Source organism: Anoplolepis gracilipes, chromosome 2, assembly GCF_047496725.1.
Source record: "Anoplolepis gracilipes chromosome 2, ASM4749672v1, whole genome shotgun sequence".
NCBI classification, from domain to species: Eukaryota; Metazoa; Arthropoda; class Insecta; order Hymenoptera; family Formicidae; genus Anoplolepis; species Anoplolepis gracilipes.
In genome coordinates, this window is record NC_132971.1 from 13,513,743 (window position 1) to 13,527,168 (window position 13,426).

Below are 13,426 nucleotides of genomic sequence, written 5' to 3' on the forward strand. Positions count from 1 at the left end.
TTTTTTTTATTTATTATTTATAATCTTGAATTTATTAAATTTGTCGTGTTTTATTTTTCGATTTTAATATTATACGAATATCCGTTAGTTATTCCTGTCAAGCTCTTATATTTTTTTTATAATCCGGTTTTACACTTGTATGTCGAGCAAGGATTTTTCAACATCCCACATATCTGGTCCTCGCTGCCAATAACGTATCGTGAAACTCGAATGAGTCACTCAATGAGTTATCAGCCGTTACTTTCAGTAGCTGCCTACAAATTCTCGGGCTCATTGTGCACGATGCCATGTGACTCAAGGTCGTGTGACGAATGGGGCGAGCTGATCGCATATCGAATCGATCGATCACTCGGTAACGATTTACAGTTTGAATATTCTGCGATGTTTGCAGGTGTTCTTCAAACGTATATTATAAAATACAAAGTACAACAGTATATTTTTTGCCGAAAAAACTATTATAATAATAAAACATTTTATTGCTTCCATTGTTCATATATGTTTTCTTTTATATTTTATTTTAGCTTTTATATTTCATTTTTTTTTTAGAAATTTTATTAAAGTAATATTTTTAAAACACACTATTGAATTAGTTATAAGTTTTCAAAGAATTAAATTGGTTAAGTTACTTAATATACAAGATTATTTCAAAATATCAATTTTTTTAGTTTAAAATAAGATATGTGGCATATAATTTTCAAATTTAAATTATAATTAAGTTTTTATCACTATAACACTATACAATGATAAAAATAATAGACCATATTTATAAAATAAATTATTAATATAACATTATAGGCTTATTATGTTACATTAACATAAATAGATTACATAAATAGTTACAGAACATAAATTTGTCAAATTATACAATAACATAAATAAGATAATTAAATTAGTAAAATAAAAATAATAGAATATTATCATTTAATTATGAAAAATTAATGTAAATTTTATGTTTTTAATTATATCATATTATATGTAATAGATTTATATATATAAACATATATATATATATATATATATATATATATATATATATATATATATATTATATATAATAATATAAATAGGACAAAAAGTATATTAAGAAATAAAATTTTGCATTAATTTTTCTCAATTTATATATTTTATATGTAAACTATATATCTTTTTAAATTATAATATATTTAATTATTTTTACTTTACTTATTTAATTATGTTATTTATGCTATTATATGTATAATTTTATAAATATAAAGAGTGTAAAAGTTAAGTAAAAGAGTGTTAAGTTATAGTTAATAAAGCTATAATATTATATTAATAATATTATTTTTATAATTATATATATATATATATATATATATAATATATATATATATATTATTAAAAAAAGGTATAGCATTTAACTGTTCCATTAATTAATTACATAAAAAATTTGATTAATAAAGAATTGGTTGTACTTTTTTATGTTTTTAGCTTTTATTGACCCGTTTCTTAACCGTTTTCGTATTGTTTTTTATTTTTCATAAAATATGCTTTTTGCAGTATTGAGTGTGTGGTAGGTTAATAAGATATAATTGTGAAAAATTTACAAACAAATAATTAACTCTGGGAAAATTACAAAGAATTATTTCTGGAAATTTACAAAAAAAATTACCTCTAAAGAAACCTTTTTTTCTTAAAATTGTTATATTTGGCTACGTGTTGAAATTTCTTGCACACGTATCTAAAGTTAATAAAATCTTCAATTGTGATATTTTTGTATTCAAGAATAATATTTATCATCTCTTCTGGTAAGCATGTTATCGTAGCCATTATGAACAAAAATAAAACACAAAAGCTCGAATACTACTCGAATATTACGCCAAACTATTCGCGCGTAATTAATTCCAAGTTTAAACAATGTATACGAAATTTATTGCAATACTTTTCCGATTACCGAGAATACAAGTGCGTGTCATGTACACTGCAGAAGTTTTTTACACTTTGTCTATCCATAGGGTTTCTGTCTACAGGACACGGAAACGCTTGCTGCACGGCAAAAGGGGAGACGCGGTAGCCAATTATTTTGTATCTTTTCCATAAGAGCAAATAATTGATTGGCTATCGCATCGCCTTTTGCCGCGCGGCAAGCGTTTTCACATGATTGAGAAGCTCAATCTATTTACAAAAACATTTTCCTATTGTGTATATAGTGACAATCGTATAGTGAAAGAAGCTTTAAGTTTAAGACTAAGTCTGGAATTATCTGTAAACCTAAAAATTCTTCTACTATATGATTATCACTATACACACAATAGGAAAATATTTTTATATCTCGACGGGAGTATCTCAGGTAATGCATTTCTGTGAGATATCCTTCGAGTTTGGAATTTCAAAGAACTTTATCTGACTTCTGTATTATACATATGTCTCGCATAGTGAAATACATATTTAGAAGAATGCGAAACATCAGACTTTTTAACATTTTTATTTAATACTTTTATATGTTTCGAGAATATTCTGTAAAAATGTTAAGTCTAATTTTTTTCAAAATAATAAGATATATTGATGTGTGTGAATTAAGCGTGAGACACATTTTTTTATGTATTTGTTTATTTTAATATTATTCATTTTCTGCTTTTAAAATGTGTTCTCTGCTGAAAAACATTGCATTAATATTTATAAGAGATTTTTTGAGTTTCAAGGTTGTTAGCTTTACATACATGTCCTTGATATAATGAAATAAAAATTATTGATTTGATATGGAGTGCCCGTATATACACCGTTTATCCGGAAAAAAAGAAAGTTCTCTGAAAATTCTCTAGAAAAATATCTAAAAATTTTCTATCTTTGTAACCAATCAACACGCTTGAAAAATTTGTCGTATAACACATGTCATATCAGTTTTAGAGCTTGAGCACAAAGATTGTTATAATCGTTTCTGACAGAGTTCTGAACTTTGATTATATGTATAATTAAGGGTTGTAAAATTAAGTCGGAGACGTAAATCAACATATAACAACAACACTTATTTATTGTAGGGATATATTATAAACAGATATATTAGAATCTTTTCTTTTATATTTTGATAATTATTTACAGAAACTTATTTATTTATTTATTTATTGGCATATATTATAAATGCAGATCTAAAGAGTAAAAATAGGACAATATACAACTTTTAAAACAGTATATGAAAGAAATAATAATAAGACGTGTGCTAAGCATATACGATTTATGCTATATAAGCACATGTCGCAAAAAAAAAATTATAATTTATCGCGAATAGAAATGTTAATGCTATGTGTTTAAGACATATAAAACACTATAAATCGAATGTATGGGGACTGTCTATGTCAGTTTTTATTATTAAGGTGTGTATCTGATCCAACTATCGTACGCCAGCTGAATAAAAGAGCATTTGCACCGTCATTAGTAATCTACACATGTCCATTGGAGTTTCTTTCATCTCGCAGACAGTTTCTTCGATCAATGACTTGTTAGAGTGACGTCGCGAATGATTTCGATAGATATCCGCAGCAAGGTTGCCTTATTTTTTTGGTCATCGCCCCAGCTAAGTTACGGATATACATTTGTGCAAACGCGATCTTTTCTGCTCTAACAATAAAAACATGCTTTCAAAAGAAATTATAATTTCCGTTACTCGATCAGATATCAATTGAATTAATAGTTCTGATATTCTCTACGATTGCTGCGACTTTTAAAATTCTTGTTTTGACTGTAGTTGTACCTGATATATTTAATCTATCTCATCGATTGGTGATCATTTTCTGCTACATTTATAAGAGACTTTAATAATGACAATAACAAAATTCTTATTATATATTAAACAGATAGAATGTTTTCTTCGTTGTGTAATGTATTTTTAGCGTGTATTCATTAGGAAGCGTTGAAATGTTTAAAATGTTGTGTAACAAGAACGGTCTATTTATCGCGCGACTTTTCCTTATTACTAATTGAGCGATTATCATCTAATCTTACGTAGTGACGAACCGTAATGTGTTTCATCATCAAGCCCTTCCGTATTTGTTGAGAAATCGTATTGAAATGTTTAAAGTGTTGTTTGACAAGAACAGTCTGTTTGTCGAGTGACTTCTCGTTTATCGCTTATCAATTAATCCGTGTGAGAGGAAGAAACGTGGAGCCGACTGGACGTAACAGTTGGGTAACATAGATTTTAAAATGATTGTGCATTTTTAAGAAAAATAATATCTTATAAATTAAAATTTATATTTGTCTTAATAAACACACAAAAACTTGGTATTTTAATATTTTTATTAATTAAAATAACATATTGAATATTGAATATACTTATTAAAGGCAAACTTTGAAAAAATGGAAAATATGTAAATATATTCAATAAAGAAAGTTAATTTATTAATGTTAAAGATAGCAAAGAAAAAAAAAACAGAATATTTTAATGTTGCACACTTTTTCAGTTATTTCAAGTTTTGTACACATATATTAGAGAATAATATTAATGTTCAATACGCACAACAACAGGGATATAAATAATTTGTTTCGCACTTTCACTAGAAATATCTCGACCAATTCATCAAAGATCCCTCATTAAAATTTAGTGTAGAAGAAATTGGATACTGCGTAATAGTCTCGGAATAGATAATTCATCAGGATTTTTTGATTATCTTTCACATCAAATCCACATATGAAAATCATTATATACATTATCACATTCCTTATCTGACATCAATGAAGACAATCATTTGATTAACCTAATGATCATCTCTTCTTATTGACTTCATCGTACTATTGTGCATATGCGATATTGTAACAGATTTGTATGACTTGTTTCTAGCAATTTTGTGATTTCTATTTTTTCAAGTAATAAATAATTCATCTTTTTTGTGCAATTCTAATTAAATTTCTATTAATCATTTTATAATAAAACGTCTTCTATAAGAACATTGAATTTTTCTCATGATATAGATGCATTTTTCTCTTTAACATTATATCACAAATTTATTCAGTATATCTATTTATATTATAGAATAGAATAAGAAAAACATAAATAGAATTGTTGACAAACAACAATCAGTGAAAACTTTCTAAATTTGCAAATCTTCTATAAAAATATAAACTAAATATTCTAAATATTTTTTATAAGTTCATTTATTATGCATAATTTGCAATTTTTTAACACAAACTCTAATATATATATTATTTAAATTATTATATAATGTTACATAATTTTATATAATATATGAATTATTATTAAATTATATATATAATACATTAATCACAGTAAATGAAATTAAAAAACTGATTTAAAATAGTGATATATAATCTGATATAAAAATCTAATTTTTATCTCTAATTATAAATCTACTTGCATAAAATGCGTTTAAGTTAAAAAGTTCTGGAATATTGTTTGTATATAATACAGTACTAATCAGGAAATAAAGCAGAATTTAACTGACTGGCGATTTCACTCGATTTCAAAGAAACCTATTATGCAGACAATGGCCATATAATTCGTGTTTTGCGTTGGAGGTTTATTCAGTTTTATACTCGAGTCTACCTTGGCTAAAACGAACGCGCGATTATATTGTACACATAGAGCTCATACGCGCGAAAGTCGGCGAAAGATGCTGATTATTTGATAATCTGTTAATTAACGAACCATACTAGTGAATTCGTTAATTAACGCGGGATTGCCGAGGCGCGAGCTTTGCTGACTTACTGCCCTGTGATATCGATCGCGATGTACGATTCACGACTATAAGACGTTCATATCTCGTCGAGGAAATTTTTCAAACGTCTCAAACGGGGAAAGTTCGTGTAATTACACAGCTTGCTGGGACGTCCGGAAATGTTTTTTCGCTTCAAGTCGGACGAATAACGAAGCAGCTCATGCTGAATCGTCAATGCTTTTTTTTTCTCAGGTCTGATGATGGAATCGGAGAAGAAAATCTTCGAGATGATGAATAAGAAGGCTGCCATGTCCAAGTACTGGATGCCGCTCGTCTGGGCGACCAACATTATCAACAGGGCGAGGAAGGAAGCCCTGATTACTAGCGATCAAGTAGTGCAAACTCTTCTTGTCGAGCTCAGCGATATCCGGAAGAGGCTTGGCGCGCTGATTGGTTACGATACCGTTTGCGTACCTCTAGTCTACACTCAGGTAAATATTTTCGCTAAATAAAATCAAACTGCGTTGTAAATTGAATGCCAATTACTTGTTTAGATTTATTTCTATAGGTTCAGTGAAATATCTTTGTTTTCTTTAAGCATATAAAACTATCTGTCTAATAAATAACAATAAATTCACGGATAATTGATAAGATATCTAATCAATTGATAAAATGCAAGGAAATAATAAACGAAAGAAATAAATCTTGAAGATAATGGTTCGTAATCACTGTTTATAAATTCATTGGGTAATTTCAAGAATAATGAAATTCTGTACATAATCTTCTTTATTGTATTTTTTCTACATATGAGAGGAAAAAACGGAAAAATATTATTTTTGTAGCCTTTTCTGTTTATTCTTTTTCATATTGACGTAGCGAAGATAACAATTAGATATCGATAATGCTACTTGTTATTGGCAGATGTCGAATATGTTACGTGAATGTCTTCATTCTTCAGTAATCGTGCTATTATTATGCTTCAAGCGCCACGGGCGTGACGCATTATTACGTAATTCTTTGACAAACTGTATTCAATGCATTATTTACATTTTATTTGCAATTTTGGATATCAAATTGAATTACATGTATAGGAAAATCTATCGTCATTTATATAAAGAAATATATAATCAATACTATTTCATTATCTTAGAAGTAAATTATTTAAATTGGTATATTATTCATTGGTAAATTATTTAGTTATCTTTTTTAAAGCAAATGTTAGTTAAATATATTAAATTTTATTTAGTTAATAAATAAATTACACACAGACACATTTATTCGTAATCAATTAAAATTATGTAAAAATATGTCTTTGTAGCACGCAATTTTTTTAAACAATTAGTATGTTAGACAATTGTATATAATCTTGTTTATTTTATTTTAATTATACGATATAATTTTGATTCTTTCTGTCTGCTAAAAGGATTCAGAACAATATATTTAAAATACGTTGAGATTGTAAAGTGCATCCATTCTCGGAAGGACGCGTTTCATATTGCAATTAGCCGACATCTATTGTGCAATTGTAATTGTTCATTAATTAACTTTCATAAACTGTCGGCACAGAGATGCTATTTTTCAAGAACTAAAAACTGCGCTATTTCGCAAATCTTGATGAACGTAATGTGTCGGGAAACTTTATCTGATCTCTGTTATTGAATGTGTATATGTATTCGTATTTCTCAATTTGAACTTTAATTACTATTTCTAAATGTTTTTCTTAATTTATTATAATTATTATTAAATATTATGATTATTAATATATTGCAAGTACTTGAATATCTAGAACATCGTATAAATAAAAATACAAATTTCTTTTGATTAAAAAATAATATATAAAATAATCAATATATTTAAAACGTAAAAAGAAATTACAATATTGTATATCTATATAAAATAATTATCTTATCTCAAACAAGTTGTTATTAATTAGGGAAAGCTAACAAAGCAATAATGTATTTGAATTTGTATGTGTGCGCGTGTGTGTGTGTGTGTGTGTGTGTGTGTGTGTGTGTGTGTGTGTGTGTGTGTGTGTGTGTGTGTGTGTGTGTGTGTGTGTGTGTGTGTGTGTGCGATATAGCTTTTGCTTATGTATAAATCTTTCTCAAAACGATAGTACGATTTGACATGCTCCGTGAAATCGCAAAATGATTACGCGTAATTATCGTAGAGTATTCACTGAATAATGATACATTCGTTGAAGATTAATATACCCTCGTAGATGCTCGCTGTTATTGCATACGTCTGCGTTTACATTGCAAATGTTTTTGCTTATTCATGTAACAAACAATTTTAAGAAGCTGTAATACTATGGATCGCATTATTAGAAAAAATATTTAATCCGAATCTGATACAGTATTTTCCGCATATAACATACAATAAATATTATTTGTTTTTCTTTATTATATTTATATTTCTATCATATTTGGATATATATATTATATTAAAAAGAAATATTTTTTTAATAATTATATTATTATAGAATTTACAATGCGAAATAGCATACTTAATAATATACTTTAAAAATATATATTTACAACATGTCAATAAAAAAAACAATATGTTAATAATTAAGTTTAATTGCATATTGGCTAATTATGGTTTACAGCATATTTATTATAATTTATACATGTAATATAATAAGTTTAATTAAAAACACGCCTTTCAACCAACGGATGAAGTGCGGATAATGAATCGCGCATGAACATGAAGCCAATACGTGTTGCATGGTCAAGGCCGTCAAGAGAGTTGAACAGTAATTTTACCGCGATACGTCACGCCTTCAAGAATAATTTCGCGTTACATTCCGTAAAGAATCCTTTGAATCTGGTGATTCCGAAATGCTCAAAGTTCATATATATATGCGACATTATTTGTTGAACACATTTTATGGACAAGAGTCGCGTTATACTTTTGCATAAACTACTGTTTCCTGGTAACCTTCGATGAGAAAGGCGGCGTTCGCGACGACCTTGATATTCATTCATTAAACCTGTTTGCTTGTACTTGCGCGACAAGAAAGAGAAGCGACGAGAAGCAATAATCTCTAACGAAGCCCTCAAGACTTCCGGTGGGAAGTCTAAATTATTTTTTTAGGCGCATTTTTTTCTTTCCGTTTAAATAAACTGTGAGTTTTATCAAATAAATTGTATTACATGATAATTTTTTGTTGCTAAAATTAATATCATTAGCTAGCTTTTTTTCAAAATGATGATTTGACAAATAAATTGTCAACTGAAAAACAATTTCAATGAATTGACAAATAAAAAAACCGTCGCTATAATTGCCGTGTTTTTTATCATAATAGTGTAAGAGGACTCTCTTGACACAGAGTTCTTAATATATTGTATATTTTCAGGTAGTAACATTATCACTGTACGCCTACTTTTTCTCAGCCTTGCTCGGTAGACAATTTGTTGCACATTCTAAAGGCACCGGGAAGTATGAGGACACGGATATGTATTTTCCGTTTTTCACAACGCTGCAGGTGATTAATAATAATTGATATTATCGATTATGGAATGTATAGAAGTTTTTCTGCATAATGTTTAAGATTTTTCATAAACGTTCAAATTGTTTTTACAGTTTTGTTTTTACGTCGGATGGCTGAAAGTCGCCGAGGTATTAATTAATCCTTTCGGAGAAGATGATGACGATATCGAACTAAACTGGCTGATAGATAGGCATATTAAGGTACATGAAATAGTTATAAAAGTTGTAACTTTACATTTAAATAATTTACAAACTATTACATTGAAAGTGTTTCTTTGTCAAAATAGATATGACAATAAAAAATTTGTGCATATATGGACACATTTTTCGCTATCTTGGTTTTTATATTAATTTTTCAACATTCAATGTTAATGCAGTTTTTCTTATCTTATCATCATGTTTATCGTATGACAGGCCGGTTACATGATCGTTGATGAGATGCACGAGGAACATCCAGAACTTCTAAAAGATCAATATTGGGACGAAGTCGTACCCAAAGACTTACCGTATACAGTCGCCAGCGAGCAATATCGAAAAGAGGAACCCAAAGGCTCCGCGGAGCATTACAAAGTAAAAGATAGCGATGCTCTTTATGCAAATGTTATGCTAGGTACACAGATTCATAGTCACGTTCATCATCGTAAGACTCATCAGGATGATATGTACGCCGATTACGTAAGTGAATTGTTTAGGCGCAATATTATAATAATTTTATATAAGCAATAAACACTGTGCTCTTATATTCAATTTAAATGCTATTATTTTATTCAAGATATTGAAGAGATAAATTATTTTTAATTTATATGTAATTTTTTATTTTTTCATAATTTTATAATAATATTAATATTAAATTTCGCGTTTATTAGGAAAGCGTGGATACTCCGCTGGTAGAACGAAAGAAGAACGGATGGTTCCAACGACAGATTACTCGAATGGGCTCGGTACGCAGTTCCTCGACCACGTACAGCAGTGGCGGTGGATTCTTTTCACGAAATAGACACAACAGCGTATACAGTAGTCCTGAGACCGGCGGTCTCCCGCAAACGAACAATCCAAATCTCAAAATGTCTTTCTACGATCGTCTCGTAGGACGTAAGAGCATTCGTAGTCAACGCATGGGTCGTCAAGGTGTGTATATCGATGAGAAGAGTTTAATAATATTACAAGAAAAGAATTAATAAAAAGCAAAGTGACATTTAACTGTCACATGAAGCTTTTATGTTAACGACGACGATTTGTCATATTATGTGTGTGAATTATTTATATATACAATAGAATAATATATTCTTTTTCTGATGTTACATATGTCAACTCATTATTCTAAATTTACATGAAATTTTGAACAGTATAAAAAATATTTACAATAAAAAAGCATTTAGACATTTGATTTTTTTTAAATAATTTTATATGAAACGAAGGAAAGAAAAATATTATTGCAAAGTGTTTTTATTACAATAAAATAAATTATTGAAGTACATAGTAATAATTTTCTTCTTTAATCAAAATTATCTCAAAAAGAATGAAATGTGAAATTTTTTTTCTTATTTTATATTTTTATCTTTCATCTTTATATCAATGCTGGAATGCTCATCTCGTTAATATGTTTTCAAAGACTATCCGACAGTGCGGGTGTTTTCAATCGAAGATTTTTTCTCCTGAGTCATGACTTGTTTTAAAAGAAAGTCTCGAGGAATCACAAGCTTTTCCTTTATTATTTCCATGTATGCGCGAGATTATGCAATGTTTGATCTTATGTGACCTCCGTGATTTCCGCAATTTCTGCAATTATTTCTCTCGCGTTTAATAATAAGAAAACTCTCTAAGGAATCCTTGTACTTCTTTCTATTCTTTTCTCTCCTGGCACGTCTCGATAGGAGAAAGACAGCACCGTTACAATATCATATCCGCGTAATTATATTCTCGCCAATGATAGTGATGATAACTCGATGTGTCTCCTGTCTGGCGCCAAAGTAATGGTCTAAAACTCATTTCCACGCTCATCTGTGACGCTGTCTCCAGACGGGAAACGTCTTACGGTTGTTAATTTAATCGACAATGTCATTATCTATTTTCTATATGCGTCCTCGAGATCATCCCAAATCCGGAATCAGCTGTCGCTTTAACAATCATGGCGATTTGCTTCTAATTACAGGCACTATGACGAAGCTGAACTCAGTGCCGGTATCCCTGAAGAACAGGCCGCGCATACCGACTCCGGATGTGACAAAGGAGGTGGTCGACCGTGAACAGAGGTTGGCACTGTCGGCCACGAATGCGGCGAACATCGGCGCCGGCGTGGTAGGCGTAATACCAGCAAACGGTCATTATCCGACCGACCTGTCAGTGGTGGTGCTCTCGCCGATACAGGAAACCGAAAGCACACCCTCCTCGGGGAAATCTGGCGCGGCAGCCTTGGCGCAGGCCGTACTCTCGCCGACGTTGACTGGTGCCGGTTTGATGACGCCGGTGACTTTGACACCAGTCACCATGAGCCATCTGACGCAGCTGGGTCTGATGACGACGGCCACGACGACGGTGCCTCACATCAATCAGGGCAACGGTATCCAAGCGACGTTGACAGAAGTCAATAGCAGCGAGGAAGAGGGTAGCGGAAGTGGTAGCAGTAGGAGCGGAAGTATCACCGGCCAGGAGGATCGCTCGACGCCGTTGATCGACAACAGTAACAGCCCGATAGGCAGCAATGGCAGCTCGCCCACTTTCGATAGTTACAACGATCGCTCACCGATCCTGATGAAACCTGAGAAACTGGGCTATGTCGTCACCGCTTTACCAGGTGCGCAAAATTTCACGGTGACGGACGCACGAGGTAGACGATCGGCGTCGCTACCTGGTCCGCCGCCGATCGTTCAACCTGGTCGCGATGACAGAAGCATGTCGCTACCGCAATCTCCGGGTTTGCAATCAAGAGAAGGTCGCACGGCTTCAATGGTGTCAAATAGCCAGGATGGTCTCATTATCGTGGACAGACTCACGTCTGGCAATCAGGGCATTCGACCGAGGACTAACAGCTTCGGTCACGATCTCTCCAGGTCTAATCAACGAGTCCAAGATACACCGAGGAAGATTAGTAGCGTCTCGTGTACCAACGCATCGCTTTCGAGCGGCTTGGGTTCGACATCCTCGACATTGTCCACAAGTGCGCCTTCCGCGGCGACTGTCACCGGCAGCAAGAGAGGCGAAGTTTATGTTTGATGAAGGGAATCAACAACATAGTCTTCAACTCATTTTATTAATTAAAGATCTGTTGGCGTTCCCTGAGCTTCATCTTCATACGTTATTGTGATGTATATTGTATTGCATATAATATCTACGGAAAAAATTCTCTTTTGATTATCTAGTATCGAGATTGCTTATGTATCAATTGCCGTTAAAAATATATCTCGTGCTTTTCGTTTATAGAAAATGTAGTGAAATTTTATGATCTTATGATTAGAACTTTTGTTTTTCTTTTAATTTTTTATTTGTCTTTGTAGAGATAACTATTTTCAACAAGTGCAAGAGAGACAACATGAGTACTCCTGACAAATGCAAAGAACAGCTCACGCCATTCTATCTTTTACAGTTTTACCTCTTATCTATATTATTCACATGGTTGATTTCAAATTATATGTAAAGATATCTTTTGAAATGTTCTATGCTTAACAATAAGATAAAAGGACATTTCAAACGACCTACTGCAAATAGCAGTATTTTTTACGATATTTTATCTTTTAATAACAAAGGAAAATAAATTGTAGATTGCACCGCTATGTTATAAATATTAATAGTATTATAGTAAATATTATAGTAATTTATATATTAAAGACTTCATATATATATATATATATATATATATAATTCATAACGATCAATCTTATCAGAACATATATTTAATGTTTGTTATAATAATCATAAAGTTTTTTCGGAATTATCTACCAAGATAATTCCATAAAAGTGAAAGAAATCGAATAGTTTATTACTAATCGATTATTTACATTTTACATTTACATGATAAACAGATATAGATCTAAGTAATTCTTTTCTTTTTTTATTTTTTTCTTTAAAATGTTTTGACGATTTAATGAAAAATATTAAAAATATGTTTATATCATGTGCAATAATGTAAAAAAGCGTAGATTAATATTATAATGCACTATATTATTATATATATACTTTGCAATACTTAATCATATATTATAATTTTGTTGTAAATTGATTTATTTGTATACGCGGGTGCGTCATGAGAGATGTGATATCACTTTTTATAAATATCTAATATAATGTCTTGTAAAATTGTTTGTAAT

The 13,426-nt window shown here is 30.6% G+C and overlaps 1 protein-coding gene across 1 annotated transcript in view; it reads left to right on the plus strand.

Moving 5' to 3' along the window:
• Best2 (bestrophin family protein) overlaps window positions 1-12,911 on the plus strand; it is a 51,120-nt gene extending 38,209 nt beyond the window's left edge. The window contains exons 5-10 of the mRNA XM_072911377.1: window positions 5,883-6,121; window positions 8,989-9,117; window positions 9,216-9,323; window positions 9,537-9,797; window positions 9,989-10,250; window positions 11,275-12,911. Of these exons, the coding sequence (XP_072767478.1) occupies window positions 5,883-6,121; window positions 8,989-9,117; window positions 9,216-9,323; window positions 9,537-9,797; window positions 9,989-10,250; window positions 11,275-12,335 (2,060 nt within the window). The 3' untranslated portion in view covers window positions 12,336-12,911. The remainder of the gene's footprint in view (window positions 1-5,882; window positions 6,122-8,988; window positions 9,118-9,215; window positions 9,324-9,536; window positions 9,798-9,988; window positions 10,251-11,274) is intronic.
• Window positions 12,912-13,426: the final 515 nt, after the last annotated feature.